General features: G+C 39.9%; 2 protein-coding genes across 2 annotated transcripts; one reads left to right on the top strand and one right to left on the bottom strand.

Annotated features, from left to right (window-relative positions):
- Positions 1-1,450: 1,450 nt before the first annotated feature.
- Positions 1,451-6,239, bottom strand: LOC131007204 (ABC transporter B family member 21-like). Its single transcript, XM_057934357.1, has 9 exons — positions 5,748-6,239; positions 5,273-5,670; positions 4,951-5,189; positions 4,344-4,869; positions 3,997-4,270; positions 3,054-3,928; positions 2,717-2,983; positions 2,376-2,639; positions 1,451-2,313 (listed from the first exon to the last, which is right to left on the bottom strand). The coding sequence occupies exons 1-9, from the start codon at positions 6,043-6,045 to the stop codon at positions 1,669-1,671; spliced, it is 3,786 nt and encodes a 1,261-aa protein (XP_057790340.1). The 5' UTR covers positions 6,046-6,239; the 3' UTR covers positions 1,451-1,668.
- Positions 6,240-9,286: 3,047 nt separating this feature from the next.
- Positions 9,287-9,877, top strand: LOC131007203 (uncharacterized). The gene is made up of 2 exons (XM_057934356.1): positions 9,287-9,419; positions 9,495-9,877. The coding sequence occupies exons 1-2, from the start codon at positions 9,318-9,320 to the stop codon at positions 9,795-9,797; spliced, it is 405 nt and encodes a 134-aa protein (XP_057790339.1). The 5' UTR covers positions 9,287-9,317; the 3' UTR covers positions 9,798-9,877.
- The last annotated feature ends 8,600 nt before the right edge of the window (positions 9,878-18,477 follow it).

The raw sequence follows: 18,477 nt of genomic DNA, 5'->3' as shown, positions 1-18,477 counted from the left end.
TATAAATTTAAATATCTTTTTAGCAGCGGAAATATAATAAAATAAAATTCTTTATAAAAATAAATAAAGAATTTTATTTTATTATATTTCCGCTGCTAAAAAGATATTTAAATTTATAAATTAACACTTTAATTTATTTCTTGAGGATTTTTTAGTCATGTGCAAAAACAGAAAAAATATAAAGGTGATGTATTATGGGGCGGATTTAAAGGTGATGTGCAATTGTAGAATTCAAGGAAAGGTGGTATATTTATGGACAATTAACCCTTATAATAACAACCTGAGTTGAATAAGGAGAGAGAGAGAAAAAAAGGGAAAGAATATATAAAAAAAAAAAAAAGAGGAGAGAGAAAAATAATCACCTTTAAATTTTAAATTATAATAATTTATTGTTCCAAATTCATATTTAATGATTTTTACATCAAATTAAAGATCTTGTAATTATCTTTATATAAGAGTGGAAGAGAGAAAAACGTGTGTGATGGAGCAGAGATAGAATATGAAAAAGGATAAATAGTACTCCCTCTGTCCACAAAAAAGTGCCCTACTTACCCCCTTTTTTTTTGTCCACGAAAAAGTGCCATGTTTACCTTTTTGTACATTCATACCCTTTACTTTTCAATTTATTTACAACTTATGTCATTAATAAATCCACACTTTTATTTAATCTATGCAATTAACCCACACAATTAACTAACTAATTAAAACTACGAAACCAACTCCCCCACGCCTAATCAATCCCATTTTCCCCAAAATTAAATTACACTTTCTCTGAACTCAAACAAGTGGAAGAAATACACACAAACCCTCCAAATTGTATCTCCAGCCCGATTTAATGGCTTTTGAGCTATGTGTGTTTGTTGATAAGTTCAATGGAATAATAAATATGTTCTGAAAATTAACTCCACTTCACGTGTGAATTCTGCACTACAAGAAATTGAGTTTTTACCCACACATAATTACCCACACATAATAATGTGTGGTAGTTTAGCCACACATAATTTCAAAATGTGTAGGTAATTCACACAAAAAAATTTCATTAGTTATTGACATTTAAAATGTGTGGAAAAAATATTTTCGTGACATTTATTATTTTACGGTTATTTTTAAGTTTTATTTATGTATAATAAAATTTATTTTTAAACTTGTTGCGCCAACGTGGCAAACTAATAAAAATTATTAACCACACATAATTCTAAATTATCTATGTGTGGGTAATGAATTTTTATCATTATTTATTCTTGACATGTAAGAAATGTGGGAAAATATTTTTAACTACATTTATATTTTGGCTTTAATTAATTATCTTAAAGAGTTCACAGTCAAAACTCAACTATCAAACATTAAATAAAAATCTGTAGATTTGGATATATGAGCACATTTTTGTTGAGAGGAACCAATTTTTTTTTAAAGAGGTTTAATTTAGGTGTTTCATAATGTAGATATTACATTTGCTCCACATGAATTCTTTTTGGAATAAATTAAACACATACAATTGGATACAAAACGATGAATTTTACAGATCGAGGGTTGTTGGAATTTCATGTATGTTACATGTATAAGTAAAGTAATAATAATATGATACAATTACGCAATTTCAGTATAGCTTGCTTTTTATTGCATGGTTGTTACTATCATATCTAGATCTATATATAGTGCAAAAAATGATTATGAAGCAGCCATGTGTAGTGCGACGAGTGATGCGTAAAAGCCATGTTTGATGTTGATGAGGTTGTCGTGCTTCCCTTTCTCAACGATGATTCCATTCCTAACCACAGCAATAAGGTCTGCATTCTTGATGGTGGACAACCTGTGAGCCACAACCACAGTAGTCCTGTTGAGCATGACTCGGTCAAGTGCATCTTGAACCACTCTCTCTGATTCGGCATCCAGCGCACTTGTAGCTTCATCCAGCAGCAGTATCTTGGGGGCCTTCACAATGGCTCGCGCTATGGCTATCCGTTGCTTCTGCCCTCCGGACAGCTGAACTCCTCGATCACCCACGGTTGTGTCGTATCCCTGCTGCAATCCACTGATGAAGCTGTGGGCGTTTGCTAGCTCAGCTGCAGCTATGATCTCTGCCTCACTCGCATCCCCTCCCTTCCCATAAGCTATGTTGTCTCTAATTGTTCCACCGAATAAGACTGGCTCTTGGCTCACTAGCCCCATCTGCTGCCTTAGCCATTTCAGCTGCAGCTTCTGAATATCAACCCCATCAACTGTGATCACGCCCGAGTCTGGATTGTAGAACCTTTGAAGCAAGGCGATCACCGTGGACTTGCCGCTTCCACTCTCTCCCACCAACGCCACGGTCTGAAAAATACCATTCGTTACTTACTTAGAATGTATCATGGGATATGCATATATGTACATACCTTGCCACTGTGGATTGTGAGTGAGAGGTCCCTGAAAATCTTGATATTAGGCCTAGTAGGATACTTGAAGCTGATGTGCCTTAGTTCAATCTCCCCCCTTAGATTCTCCAAGGTTGTGCCAGATTCATCGCTGGGGTCAATGTTTGATCTCCTATCTAGGATGCCAAATATGGAAGCAGTTGCACTCTTGGCCTTGCTCGAGTCCGGGGCAAACGTGCTAGATTGGGATACAGCAACTGCTGTCATGTTTATAGCAAAGAAAACCTGCACGTACGCTACACTACATAACTATATTCATCTGCCTTTATCTAAACCACTTACTTATATAGTTGTCTACTTACACGAAACACATCTTCGAATGTAGTTTTCCCAGCCTCAACAAGTCGAGCTCCTGCATAAAATGCTGTGGCGTAAGCAAAGAATAACAAGGCTAAAGATAGGCCAAAACCGGTGCCACTAATCAATCCTTGCTTTATCCCCATCTTCACTGGCCCTTCACACTTGTTCCTGTATATCTCCATAACCTTTTCCTCTGCGCAGTAGGAAGCCACGGTTCTTATTGTTCCAACAGCATCATTAGCCACCTGACTTGCTTCTTCATACATCACCTAATCAAGAATTAAAACCAAAACAAGCTTGAGAGAGAGTTTCTTAAGTTGTTGATGAGTTAGGCTATACCTTTGCATCAGCGCTGAATCCCATCATGAATTTGAGCTGCACATATCCATTCAACGCAATTAGAGGCACCAAGGCGAGCACAATAAGCGCCAACTGCCAGCATGCGAAGAAGGCTATAACTAGTCCCACAATCGCTGATGAAAGATCCTGAACTATCTGTGCTAGTGCATCACCAACTAGAGCTCGAATAGTAGCTGCATCGGCTGAGAGCCTCGAACCAATCACTCCACTTGAGTTCTCAGCCTCATCGAACCAAGCAACCTCCATGCTAACCACCTTCTCGAAGCACATCATCCTAATCCTCCTTATCAGCCTACAACCAGCTATGCCAAAGAAGTATGTCCGCAGCGGATATGCAACTAGTGACACCACTCCAAGAACCACAAACATCACCGCCCAAAACTTGGAGTCCCGCCTCATCTTGTGTGGTGGCTCGTAGAAGGTCTTGATTACCAGAGACAACAAGATCCCGAAAAAGGGAACTATTGCCCCGTTCACCACTGCTGCAAGAGCGCCTGCTGATAAAGCTGGTATCTCGGGCTTGTTCAGAGCAGCCAACCGGCTTAATGGGACCTCATGGTGCTTATTCATATCAGAAGCAAGCTCCAAATCTTCGTACTCGTTTCTGGAAACACTCACCCCTCTAGACAGGCTAAACGAGATGGATATCGAGTTGTGGCTTCCACTTCTGAACCTCGAGGATCTCCGGCTCATCAAATGGGCAAGTGTTGCCTTTTGGCTCGCTTGCCTGCTGTATTCCTCGTTGTACTCCAAATCCTCAACCACGGCCTCCTCTTCTTCATTACGTGCTTCTTGTAGCCGTATGAGCTGAGAATATGCACCTTCCGGATCCTTCAGCAGCTCCGAATGTGTGCCTGAAAATTATGATACACATTTAGAGATGGATATGCATAGCAGAGGATTAAAGAAAAAAGATATATACCTTTCTCAACCATCTTTCCTCTGTGAATGACTGCAATCATGTTAGCATTTCTAACTGTGGTGAGACGATGCGCAACTACCACGGTTGTTCTGTTAACCATGATTCTATCTAGTGCCTCTTGGACTACTCTTTCAGACTCTGCATCTAGTGCACTCGTTGCCTCGTCTAGAAGTAAAATCCGCGGATCTTTCAGAATCGCTCTGGCTATAGCAATTCTCTGCTTCTGCCCACCGGAAAGCTGAGTTCCGTGCTCACCAACCGAAGTGTCCAACCCCTACACAACATGTTTAACATTCAAGATTGATCCTAGAATCTAAATCAGGAGAGTTGATCATAAAAAATGTTACCTGTGGCAATTTATCAATGAATTTAGCAGCGTTGGCTAGCTCGGTTGCGCCTCTAATCTCCTCATCTGTTGCACCATGCTTCCCGTACGCAATATTGTCCTTGATGCTGCCCATGAACAACACGGGTTCCTGGCTCACCAACCCGATTTTGGACCTAATCCATTTAAGCTGGAATTCTTTGAGGTTGATCCCATCAATCAGCACCTCACCACTCTGCGGATCATAAAATCTCTCGATTAGACTAACCACAGTCGACTTGCCACTACCACTCTGCCCGACCAAGGCTGCAGTCGTGCCCCGAGGGATGCATAGAGAGAAATCACTGAATATCTGCTCTGTTGGTCTGGCTGGATAACTAAAGCACACATGTCTTAGCTCTATATCCCCACCAATGTCGCTCAAGACCTTTCCCCTGTTGTCGAATGGATCTATCTCCGGCTTCCTATTTATAGTTTCAAACATCTTGTAGGCTGCAGCTTTCCCGCCTGCAAACGCTGTCATGCACGGTGAAGCTTGCCCTAGAGACCTGATCATGCACCCCACCAAATCATGTTAAGAAAAAAAAAACCTTGTCTACTCAAAGAATGGATTAATAGAAATTACTCACAGTGAGCCAGTTAAAACTGCAACAATAACTGTGAATACTTCTCCCCCAGAGTGACCCTTTTCCAAGATCATCTTAGCGCCATACCAAACAGCCAAGCCGTAGCTGCAGAACATCATGAACATAACGGACCCGAGGCCTAGCCCTGTGGCTAGCCCTTGGTGCACAGATGACTTATAAGCATTGTCTAGAGACTTGTTGTACTCACTCACAGCCCTCTTCTCCCCTGTATACGAGGCAACCTGCACAAATATATATTTATTTTATTTTTAAGCACCAACTTTTGAATAGTAACTAGAAAACATATGTATAATGAAATACTAACTGTTCTAATAGCGCCTATTGTTTGCTCCACTATGATGGCAGCAGCAGCATAGGCATTCTGGCCGCGGGAGGCCATTTTGGCCACCACTTGGGACATGAGCCCGCCTGAGATCATGAGCGGGGGAATAGACGACAGCATGACCAGCGTGAGAAGCCAGCCCTTGGTGAAGGCAATCACGAACCCTCCAAAGAATGTTGCCATTAACTGCACAAACTTCCCTACCTTCTCTCCAATGGCGTCTTGAATGAGAACAGTGTCCCCCGACATCCTCCCGATGACTTCCCCAGTGTGCACCTCCTTGTCGAAGAAGGCGATATCCTGCTGCAAAATGGTTTGTAGATACAGAGCTCTGATCCGAGCAGCCTGTCTTTCTCCGGTGATCATCCAACACGCCACCTCTGCCCGTCACCATTCACTCATTCTCAAAACTTCCAACACAAGGGAAAAAAAAGAAACAAAACAAACAAATACTTACGAAGAAATGCTGCAGCGCCGCAGCCCAGAGCCACGTAGACCAGCTTCAGTGAGACCTTACAAACGACGGGGAGCACGTTATGGGTCTGGGTGCGGCCAAAGGCATCGGCCAGCTCCCCGAAGAGCAAGGCCATGAGAGGCGGGTTCATGCCGTTGCCAATGGCGCCCATGCTTCCCACCAACATCAGGATCTTGTCCCACCAGTCCGAGAACACAAACAGTTTGTAGAATGGAACCACATTCAGCTCCTCCGCCTTTGGGCTGCCACCGTCGGCCAATGCCTCTTCCTCTCCACCCATCTTTCACTTTTAACTTATTACACCAATCTTCTTTTCTGATTTGCTGATCACTCAATAATGACAAGACACAAATAAATATATATTGAGTTGAGAGAATGAGAGTTGAGGAGATCAATTCAAGAGCCGGAGGAAGTGAATGTAAACATCTATATATATTTATATATACAGCATAAGTTAGTTGGGTTGGCCGAATGATTGTATTATTCTCAACGAGTTTTGAACACTTATATATTATTTTTAATCAAATTTAGACTTTGCCAGCACGAAATTAATGAGATTTTTTATTTATAGTTTGCAAGGAACAACCATCCCTGCACAGTCTACATCCATGAGTTCTCATCTTCAAAGACCTTTTCTGCTTCTTATTTTTAATTTTCAGAAAATTGAAAAAGATACATAACTCTCTTTTCCGCACAACATGTGTGCATTCTTTCAGTTTTTAAATCACTGATCGTGTTTATGCGTATCTACCAACATTTCTGCTGACTTTCTTTTCTTTAATTACTTTAAATATCTCTGTAAAATTTAAACCCAACATTTGCATATCTTTAAAGAACCCTGCTGTTAGTAATTAATTAATTCACTTACAAGTAATAATTTTCGATTTCAAAGTATAAAACGGATAATGGAAAAGTAATGTGGGAGCATTATATTAGCATGAAGTCATAAATTTTCTCTATTTCACAATTTATTTGTATACAACTGTCAATTCATTTTTTCTATCATCAATCACAGAGAATGTCAACTTTGTGAAAAGAAAGTGGCATATTCAGAAGCCCTGTGAAAAATAAGGTTGAGTTAACTATTAATTAAGGTCAAGGTATTTCTCTCGACTTTAATTAATTGCGACCATAGGTGACGAGTTGAAATATATTAAAAAAATACAGAGATATGAAAGTGAAAGGCAAACTAAAGCTTAGGGTATCCTAAGAAACATAATTTGTCAATATCAATAACGTAAGTAAGAGTAATTAAATATCAACTAACCAATCTTCGATAGAACTCAATTTTGGTGATTTATTTAATACTAATAATCATTCAAAAACTAAAGCAAAACAAAAATAGAGAACTCATCAATAATTCATAAAGAGGATGGTAGTCTTTTTGTGCAGGTCAGACAAAAGGAAGCAATGTATCTCAAATATATTAGTGAACAATGGAGGAGGACTACTTCCAAGTCTTTAGCTTCACATTAATATAATGCATCAATCAATTATAACTTGTTACTCACTTACTCCTAGCAACCTGTAGTAGTTAGCTCATATTATAAATATATAATTGCAATAATAAATACATAAAAAAAAAAGTACTATTAAAATGTGAAAAAAAAATCATTATATTGCATATTAAAATATATTTATCTCCAAGTCAAACTTGTTTTCTCACCTAAAAGATTCTCCAATTTTGGCCAACACAATATTATTATTTTCACTACCACATGCATTCAGATTTGATTGGTCTGTATTATCGTATTTTCTGTAAGAGGATGGTCCTTAAATTAATGCTGTCCATTAATTTAAGGATATTTAATTAACTCAATTTCATCATATTTTCATTAGATAGATCAGGGAATGTGAATTAATAAGCAAGGGTTTAAAATTTATCCAGGAACTATGTGGATACATAAGAGATGTCATTTAAAATTACTAATAGTCATCACACGTACATAATAGTAAAGTCATAGCTGTAATTTTACCTGTGTCGTGTGTATATATAAATATATTCCTTTCAAACAAAGCGGTGAATATGGGATGGTGGACACTGGACAGACATATACCAATTATTGGATTTGGACCTAATTATAAATTTTGATTTGGAGACTGTATATTCGTGTTGGTCAATTAATAATTATATACAGAATTAGGTGTACCTGTTGGATACAACACTAATATGCAATTTTATATACTTTCTACCAACTTCTTTCAATATCCATCTAATCCAGTATTAATCATTTGCTGCACGTAATTTTGCTGATTTTTACAGCAAAAGTGAAAGACGTAGGTTCATAAGAAAATGAATGCAGATGCAAGAATCTATACTAATACTCTCTCCCTCTTTCTAAAAAATATTCATTTTTAAATAACACGAGTTTCAATAAAATAGTTGAATGTATTGTGAGTGGAATAATGATCTCACTTTATTATGAGTGGAAAACTTGATAAAGATAAACTAAATACATTTTATAAGGACGGACAAAAATAACAAATTGGATGACGGATGAAGTATAAAAAATATCTTGGACACAAAATCTATATTGCCTATTATATCCCTATTACATATTTAATTTTAAGGTAATTGTGTAAGTTATATTGTATTATATATTTCGAACAATATATTAGTAATTCATTATATATTAAACTACTACTTCCTCTGTCCAACCGAAAGTCCGTCGTATTCCTTTTTCTGGTCGTCCCAACGAAAGTGAGTCATTTCCTTTTTTTTGGTAAAAATTAGGGAATTTAAGACTCATCCTTTATTTTTGAAATTATTCTTTTAAATCTTTAATTACGCATATAATTAAATACATTTTAATACACTAAACAATAACTTCTTATATCTCGTGCCCAAAAGAATTGCCTCACTTATGGTGACAGTGGCGGAGCTAGGAATTTATATTGGGGGGGGCTGAACTTTTATCCCGTTTTTTTTTTTTTTTTGGGTATTTCGTACATTTTAGATATTTTTAAAAAATAAGTATAGTAATAATAAACAATATTTTCATAAATTATATAGTTTTAATATATTACAAATAACTTAAGACTATATACTTGGTGAGTTAATTGTTTTCGTTTGAAAAAGCAATGATAATTGACTTAATTCGATATGTATTCATTGATTGAAAACGTTGCAATATCTTTTCAATATACACGACCAAATTGTTATTTATCCACTCATTAATCAATTATCTGTATTTATAAAATTAAATAAAGGGTTAATTGCCGATAAATCCCTGACAAATTTTCATTTTCCTGGTTTTTAACACGACAAATTAAATTAGATGTAAAATACATGATCGGAGTAATTAATTTGTTTTTTCCCCCGGCGAACACTTACGACTAAATGTGCGCTGATGTGGCAATCGGAGTTCATACGTGGCAACGCCGGACCGTAGAACTAAACGCTGCCGTTTCAAATAAGAACAAGTCGACGTCGTTTTTCTCCAAACGACGTCGTTTCCACTACTAATAGTTAATTTAAAGTATCTTCTCCCCCACTCGGCCTTCATTTTAGGGTTCTTCGATCTAGGGTTTGCAGCGTTTCTTGTCTACACCATGTCTGAGCATCAGTGCAACCATAAGCTCCCTGCTGAAATCAGGACTTCTTGGACCGATGCCAACCCGGCCATGCGATTTTATCGTTGTCCCCTACAAGAAGTAAGTATTCAACAGTTGAACGGAGGATTTTTGAATTTTAAAAAATTTAACTTTTTTTTTTTTGGTGAATGACAGGCTGATTCTTGTTCTTATTTTGAGTTCATCGACCCGAGGCCTACTGAGTTGCAACGGAACTTCATTGCCAAGCTCAAACGCGAAAGAGATCAACTGCAAGACGAGCTTCGTAGGAAAACCTGTGAATGTCTTGATTTGAAGGAGGCCGAGGAAAATGCAGAGACCTACATCGTGGAGCATCATGAAATGGGTGAAGAAATTGTTAAACTTAAGGAGGAGCTAACCAAATTGAAGAGAAAGTGTTGGTTGAGGGGTGCTGTGATAGGGCTTTTGCTTGGTGTATTAGTCGTTGTTCATGTTTAGAATTCTGTCTAGTGGTTGTAGAAATAGTAGATATTGGTATGGTTTCATTAAGTGGTTGTCATTTTGGTTATTTTTTACAACCATTTCAAATATGTATTGGTATATGAATTAATGAAACCTTATTTACCTCAATTGACATGTTCATAATGAATAAATTGCTATATGAATGAAAGAATTGACAAGAAAAAATGGACTCTATGAATAACAAACCCAACTCATAAATAACTTGATCAAAAGGCTTCACATACTACTGCATAAGTGTTTTTAACAGAAAATGAGTACCAAAAGAAGTTTAAGTTTTGTATCCCCAAGCATTGTTGGCAAAAAAAAACTTCACAACAGTTGCAACAAAAACTCCTTATCCAACCTTCATACACCTATCTACTATATCTAAATGTTAGTTTCTGCTCCACCAGCTCCAGTTGAACACCTGCTTTCTTGAGTGTTAACCATTCCTACATTGGGGGCTGCAGGGCCTTCACCTTCTCTTTCCATTGGGACTGGTCCTCGAGTTGCTTTTGTCTTTCCTTTACTTGCACTTGTTTTGCTCCCACTGCCTTTGCTTGCACTTGCCTTGTTTCCACTGCCCTTGGTTCTACTGCCCTTGCTTGCACTGTTCACATGAGTTACTTTTGTGCTTTCTGGCATCTAATTCAAACAAAATGTGAAAATCAGCAAATGAATAATGTTGTCACTATGTATGAAAATGGTCAGATTTAGACTAACATGGTAGTAGATGTTTCCTGTCCCCAAGCTTGTATAAACTCCTGCACCAGTCTTGGCAAAATTCCTTTCCCTAGCTGCAATGGCTTGACTAGACTCCTGTCTTGTTGTGGTTGAAGTACCATCCTTGTCAGCCTTCTTCCTCGGGCGACCTCTCTTTTTCTATATACATTTATTCAGTATGAAGCTATTACTATTGGCTCTTAATATTAAACCATTTGTAATGACAATGTGGGATTGGAAGGTACCTGCTCTTTTGGAGGCCTTACAACTGTCATGTTGGTGCAAGTTCTTGAGTTATGGCCAAGCTTGTTGCAGTTGTTGCATGTGATTATCTGTCCATGCCTTTTAAGCTTGTTTGGGTTTTTGGGGTCCTTCTCTTCGAGTGCTCTCTTTCTCTTTTTCTTTGGCCTTCCAGGCATGCTTCTGACAAGTGGGGGTTTCACTTTCTCATCATCACCTACCTCTGGCCACATCCTTTGTCCATTTAATGGTGGCAATCCGAACTCGTAACACTTCTTATACCTGTCAACACCATACCAACCTGCCACAAAATTCCCAACATCTAGACCCATGTATTGTATTGAGCAAATACCATGAACACATGGTATACCAGTCAACTGCCACATCCTACAACTGCATGTACGCATTTCAACATCTACAACAAACTTATCTACATCTGCAAGAACCTCAAATTTTCCACCAACTGCAGGATATGGAATACAATGCCTGCTCAACCATCTCAGTTTCTCTAACTTCTTCCTAATTTCAGGGCAAAGAGTATCAGTCACCTTACCAATTGTTTCAAGTTTCTTAACGTGCCTCACCATTATTGAAGTCCTGATTTCTTCGAGCATGTGTATCACCATTTTGCCTCTTGCATTGATGATATAACCATTAAAGGTCTCTGCAACATTATTGTCAATCATATCAGAGAAAGTAGTAGTAGGAAGAAATGCCTTGCAAAACCTGTGTACATCCCTTTCTCTAAAGTCTTGATATGCTGCAACTGATTCAGCTTTCATCTCTTCCATAGACCTTTTGTATTCATCCTTGTAAGAGGCTCGGACAGCTCTCCAAAACATGTTTTTCAAAGTGCTTCCAGTGTGACCTTGCTTTTTCCAATTCATGTATACATGCCTAGCACAGTTTCTGTGCTCGGCATGAGGAACAATGGTGGCAACAGCATTTTCAAGACCCTAAAAGATTGTAAGATTAGTGTTGTGTAACACCACAAATACTTAGTTGTTAGAATTGAAACAAAGCATTTTCAATATGTTACCTTTTGCTGGTCTGAAATGAATGTCCAGCCTTGTCCATCTGTAATCTCCAAATCTTCACACAAGCACTTGATAAACCAGCCCCAATTCACTTCATTTTCAATGTCAACCACTGCCCAAGCTACAGGGTACATTTGGTTATTACCATCTTTGGCAATTGCAGAAAGGAGTATCCCTCCCAAAGAAGTTTTCAGAAAACAACCATCCAAACCAAGAATTGGTCTACACCCCACTTGAAAACCCTTCCTCAAAGCAGTATAACCCATGTACAATGCCTTGAACACCCTACCTTCTCCAGTAATCAACTCAAATCTACCAGTGGGATCTACCCTTCAACACTCTGCAATGTAACTCCTCACAAGTCCATAATGCTCAGTGACTGTCCCCCTAACCAATTGTTGGGCCATAGACCTAGCTTTGTAAAGCCTATCTCTGCCAACTTTTGTTGCAAACCTTCTCCAGATGTCATCTTTCAATTCTGGAATGGTGATATTATTCCTAATTCTAAACACATTAACATATCTCTCTGCTATCCACTTGCTACTAACTAGCTTATTGTTCATCGACTTAGTACAGATGTGCCTCCCACCCAGTGTCTTCACCTTGAAAGAACCCTCCCCCTTAACTTCACTGGCATAAACCCTCCACTTACAAGGTGGATCACAATAGGCTTCACATTTATCAACCGCTACCCTTTTAAAATGTATAAACCTTCCATTCTCTATTGCCCAGGTTGTCAGAGCTGCCCTACATTCCCAACCATCCTGAAATCTCAAACCAAGCTTCACATCTAGGTTTTTGTGGTCACATTTTGGGTCATAGACTACCCTCTTCACTCTACGTTTCAGGAATTGTTCATCTTCATCAGTTTCATCAGAGTTGACAGCCCCATCAGATGAATCATATTCAGATTCATAGCCCTCTCCCTGTAAGTCTTGTTCAGTCCTAACATCATCATCTATCATGTCAAAAATTTTCCTATTTGCAATTAGGTTTCTTCTCTTTCTAGATTGAATGTACTCCTCATCACCTGAGGCTAATTCCAAATCATCCAAACCATCATCATCACTAGAAGGATCATCTCCTGATGGTTCATAAGATTCATCCTCACTGTCATCATCACTGGACACTAACCAATCATTGTAGTGGTCAGATAGGGGTTGTTCATCATCAGTATCAGTTTTTTCCAATTCTTGTGGAATTAACTTACCCTTACCCTTGTCATTTTTCCCAATTTCATTACTACCAAACAGCTGCCTCTTACCCTTTTCTTCTTCAATTAAGTTGCTCTTTTCAATGACACCCACAAATAAATTATTCTTAACAGCTGACACACTCTTCCCTTTCACATCTATCTCACCCTTCCCTTTCACATCTTTCTCACCAACAATAAACAGGTTTCCTACTTTAGTGTGATCAGAAATAGTGGTAAACCAATCCATTACCTCCTTATCACTGAGCATCTCCCTATATTCATCAGTACTAGTCTTGTACCAGACTTTGGTAGATGCAGGAAACCCTATGCCCTCCACTAACTCCATCATATCAAAATATCCAAACTTATCTCTATCTAGCTTAGTTTTCCAGTCTACAGTTCCACCTACATACGATTCTTTACCACACAACTCCATAAAGCGACCACCATGATGAAGGAAAACGGAAAAGAAATCACTGCAAACGAAAAAAAAAAACTGAATTCTAAGCCATGCAAAAAAGAACAAAACTTTTATTCTCAAACTTTGTAACTACGTTAAAAAAATTGTGAATCAGGGCCTACCTTTGGGACATTTCTTTCCAGATGACTCCAAAAGTCCGACCAAGTTCAATACTTTAATCTCCACCAAACGAAGCCCTCGATTCTCGAAGAACACTGACAAACTTTCCCCAAGAACTCTGTCACCTTTTCATTCTAAGTGGGAATGTAGAAGTTGTAAAATGTTAGGGTTAATGGTGAAAGAGCAACCTTTTTCGCGGTAAAAAGGGCGACCTTTCACTTTTAGTAGTGGAAACGACGTCGTTTGGAGAAAAACGACGTCGACTTGTTCTTATTTGAAACGGCAGCGTTTAGTTCTACGGTCCGGCGTTGCCACGTATGAACTCCGATTGCCACATCAGCGCACATTTAGTCGTAAGTGTTCGCCGGGGGAAAAAACAAATTAATTACTCCGATCATGTATTTTACATCTAATTTAATTTGTCGTGTTAAAAACCAGGAAAATGAAAATTTGTCAGGGATTTATCGGCAATTAACCCTTAAATAAAATGCACAGAATACCAACAAATATAAGAAGTAATACAAGAAAATTATACGGACTCAAACCTAAAGCCCGATGACTTTCCTCCAGCGAAAACCCTAACTCTGTCTTTTTCCGCCTGCTTGATGCCGCCGCCGACTGTTGTTTCCGATGCCGTGGTTCCCCCTCGGACGTCAGGGGTGGCCACACAAATTCCTTTGTCGGAGCAATCCCTTGTTAACTTCCCTCATCTCCCTTTGATGCGTGAAGAGGTTTCAAACCCTAGGGCTGAAGGTTTGGTTTCTTCGGCTCATGTTCTGCATGGTTCGACTGATGTGCTAGTTGACGGCACTGTTGCTGTCACGAAAGGAGATGATAGAGTTCAATCTACTGACTCGGCGGTAGGTTTGAACGAGAGCTTCAATACTAGGGCTTGCCATGGCGGACTACATTCTACAAACTCTTCTACATATGGAAATCATGGTTCGTATGCCATGATTATGGCCCCTAAACTGGTAAAGAGGCCGGATGTTTTTGCTCATTGTTTCACCGCTCTTCGTGCTCATAATTCTGGTCATGGGTATGTTTTATCTTTTCCTTCGGAATTCTACAAAACTCGTGTTGAAGAATATAAGTTTGCTATTATTGGAAGGTTGCTTCTCAAAAAATGAGATAAGCCGCGTTCGACTATGGATTTAAAATAGGAACTTCAAGGATTATGGAGACTTTCTTCGGAATGGAAACTTATACCTATGTGTAAGGGGTTCTACGTCCTGAAATTTCAGATTATGGAGGACAAAAAAATTGTGAAAGCTCGGACCCTTTGGGATTTGTCACATGGATCTTTTCGTATGCGTGAGTGGACTAAAAGCTTTAATCCCTACAAGGAAGTTTCCTCGCTTTGTCATGTATGGGTTCGAATTTATTATCTTCCTGTGGAATTTTGGCATCCAGAAGTTATTACGGCGATAGGCAATGTGGTTGGAACGACGATTAAAATTGATGGAGCCTCTGCTTATGGAGATGTTGGACATTTTGTCCGCTTATTTGTGGAAGTTGATCTTGCGCTTTCGTTACAGGAATCTATGCATGTGCAAGGCGACGATGGTTCTTATTATGTCGAGTTTTATTATGAGCAACTCCCGCTTTATTGTTCTCATTGCAAGATTACGGGTCATAACATGGATAAATGCAGGAAGATTAACAGGCCTGCAGAGCAAAAGGCGGATGCTAAGAAGGCCGTAGATGCTGCGACTTCTAAGAAGCCTGCGGAGGAACGTCGTGATATGGAAACTGCTGATAAGGCGCGGGATGATGGATTCATTAAGGCAAAGAAAGTTTCTCACTGGAAACCTAGAGGTACTGATGTTTTGGCCGATGGTAATGGTTTTGCCGCGCTCGCGAATGATGAGTACGTTATTTATGAGAGAGGGATATCCGAATTTATTAGATGCAGTTCTTAAACCTTGTGAGGAAGAGAGCGAGGGCATTGTTGAGAACTGTTCTTCGGACGAGGAGGATTGTCAAATTGCTGGCAACGACATCCCTCATGAGCAAGATACGAGGCCGAACTTTGAGGGAATGGATACTACCCTTCATTTGCAGCAGCAGACGTTGAATCCTTCATGTAGTATGGAGGAGGAAGAATAGCATGGGTTGGTTTTTTTTGGGCGGGATGCTGGAGGTCAGCAGGCTTTAGAGGATGTGGGGCACCCGACTGGTTCTGGCCGGCAGAGTTCGCCGTCTCCGGCGTCGGGAAATCAGAATACACTGAGGGAAAATTCTCTCCAGGAGAATGAAGGTGACTGTTCTCAGCAGAAGAAGTTGGAGCAACTTGTCATTACTAGATAAAGGACCGATGTCAGGCAACAGCCGAGGGTGGAATGGCAGCAGTCGTCAAACTCTAATCAGCAGATCATGTCTAAGAATAATACTAGAGATGCTGATAAGATTACTTCATCTTTTGAGAAGCTTCAGCCGAGTGTGGAGATGCTGAGGTCGTCGGATTATAAGCAGTCGATAACTCCTAGGATGACCTCAAGACATGAAGATGGGACTTCTCAGCGGATGGAGCCTGAGCAGCAGACTTCTGTTGTTCGCCAGCAAGATAGGTTTGATCAGGAGATGAATTCGAATAGTCGGAGAATGAAGATTTTAGCTCTGGAAAATCAAATAAAAGTACAGTGGGTGGCTTCTTTCGGTTTGCAACCTTCCTCGGAACAACCTAAGAGGCCAAGGGGGAGACCTCCCAAGTTTGAGCAAACCCGTAAGCCGCCTGTGGAGGACAGTATTAAAGGGCGGCTAAGGAGGCCTCCGGAGGTGCCCAACCCCAATTCTGAACGAATTATTCAAAATAAGCTCAAAGCTTCTTATGATGCTGGTAATAGTCCTAGAGATTATGTGGTGGATAGAAGCGGATCTTCCAGTGCTAGATCCATGAGTAACATTGCTTCACAAAGTTGGGCGGATGAAGTGGAAGCGGGGAATAACCCCGCCATGTTTTCTTAGTTCCATGAATGTGCTTGCTTGGAATGTCCGGGGTCTGACGGACGAATCTAAGCGCCTCCTTTGGGAGCACTATCGTACTTTCTTTCTGCTCTGCTCTACTCTCCTCTCCTCTGCTCTGCTCTCTCGCCCTCTGCTCTGCCCTCTCGCCCCCTGCTCTGCTCTATCCCTCGCCCTCTGCTCTGCCCTCTCGCCCTCTGCTCACTCCGGCACCTCCCTCTCTCTGTCCTTGGCCTGGCAGCAGTGAGCAGAGCTGCCGTGCCGTGGCCTCCCTCATCCCGACTCAGCCCAACAACAAGCGGCGACCGCCGTCGACGACTCACACAACCCACTCTCTCTCAACACCTCAGTTCCGAAGCAGAACAACAAACAACTCAATACTCTACCTTTCTTCTTTTTCTTTTAAAACAGACATTCTTTGTATATAAGCATATATACATAAACAGAGTGTATGCACATGTGTTTTTGAAATGTCATTTTTGTTAAGGAGTGAATGACAATTTCCTTATGTGAAGGGGTCAGTTTGCAAATAAGGAAAGTTGAAGGACTTGAGTGCAGCTGTCTTTCCAGAGTTAGTTTGTAACAAACTAACAGAATCTCGACTGCAGCGGGAGGTTTTCTTCATGAGTTTATGAGCTGATCTCTTTATCTTTTGGCGTGTATAAATACTCTTTGGAAACCTTGTAGTTAGGGTTAGAAGTTTGTGTGATTAGTTACTGAAAAGAGTGATAGAGATCTGAATGCAGTAGTCTTGAATATAGGCTTGAGAGCTGCGATTCTCTTCTTTTTCGTTGTTGTAATCTTGTAGCTTCTTGCTCTGGTTTCTAGTGAATTTCTGGTTGATCGTCCGTAGATGTAGGCATTGCTGCCGAACCACGTAATTCTTGAGTTCTTTACTTTCAGTTTTGTGTTTTGGTTTCTTCTCTACAAACGTGTGAGTTTGAGTGTTGGAACTTGAGAGTTCTTGAGCTTGTTTCAGCTCTTGTTTGTTTGCTGCGTGGTTTCTTGATCTGGAAACGACAAGTGGCGCTGTCTGTGGGAAACACTAGGCGCAGCGAAGAACACGATCAATCACCGGAGAAGTTGATTCAATACACCAGACATCGATTTTTCAAGAAGATCGATTGGAGATGGCCACTGCAAAGTTCGAAACTGAGAAGTTTACAGGCAAGAATGATTTTGCCTTGTGGAAACTAAAGATGAGAGCAATCCTGACTCAGCAAGGACTGCTTGGAGCCCTGGATCCAAAGAAGGCGATCAAGGAAGAAGATAAAGAAAAACAACTTGAAATGGTGCAGAAAGCCCACAGTGCCATCATACTTTGCCTTGGAGACAAAGTGCTGAGAGAGGTGGCTAAGGAGGATTCTGCAGCAGGTGTTTGGGCTAAACTTGAGAGTCTATACATGACCAAATCTTTGGCAAATAGACTCTATATGAAAAGGAGGCTGTATTCATACAAGATAACCGATGATAAGCCAATATTGGATCAACTAGATGATTTCAATAAGGCCATTGATGACCTTTCTGATATTGAAGTCAGTCTAGTAGATGAAGACAAAGCTATTCTGCTCCTAAATGCTTTGCCAAAATCATATGACAATCTCAAGGATGTCATGGTTAATGGGAGAGAAACTTCCATCACATTGGAAGAGGTGGTGAATGCTATCAAGTCCAAGGAATTGCAGAAGGCTGCAGATTCAAAACAAGAAACACCAAATGAAAGCCTCAATGTGAAAGGAAAATTCTCAAAAGCTAAGTCCAAGAAGCCTTGGAAAGATAAGCAGAAGACTGGAAAACCATCAAAGGGAAAGGAAGATGACACAAAGGAGACCAGGAAGTGTCATTTCTGTCAGAAGCCAGGCCACATCAGAAAGGACTGCTTCAGCTGGAAGAAGAAGCAGGCTCAAAAGAACTCCACTACAGATTCTGCAGATATTG

Source organism: Salvia miltiorrhiza, chromosome 1 (assembly GCF_028751815.1).
Source record: "Salvia miltiorrhiza cultivar Shanhuang (shh) chromosome 1, IMPLAD_Smil_shh, whole genome shotgun sequence".
Lineage (NCBI taxonomy): Eukaryota > Viridiplantae > Streptophyta > Magnoliopsida > Lamiales > Lamiaceae > Salvia > Salvia miltiorrhiza.
The sequence above is the reverse complement of the archived record's forward strand: the minus strand, read 5'-3'. Positions and strand labels throughout refer to the sequence as shown.

Bases quoted from the DNA above. Each gene is read 5' to 3' on its own strand.
- LOC131007204 (XM_057934357.1), bottom strand. From the start codon at position 6,045: ATGGGTGGAGAGGAAGAGGCATTGGCCGACGGTGGCAGCCCAAAGGCG. The intron at 4,870-4,950 runs GTGAGTAATTTC...GTGCATGATCAG, and splicing joins GCAGTTTTAACTGGCTCACT to GTCTCTAGGGCAAGCTTCAC. The intron at 2,640-2,716 runs GTAAGTAGACAA...GCGTACGTGCAG, and splicing joins CATTCGAAGATGTGTTTCGT to GTTTTCTTTGCTATAAACAT.
- LOC131007203 (XM_057934356.1), top strand. From the start codon at position 9,318: ATGTCTGAGCATCAGTGCAACCATAAGCTCCCTGCTGAAATCAGGACT. The intron at 9,420-9,494 runs GTAAGTATTCAA...GGTGAATGACAG, and splicing joins ATCGTTGTCCCCTACAAGAA to GCTGATTCTTGTTCTTATTT.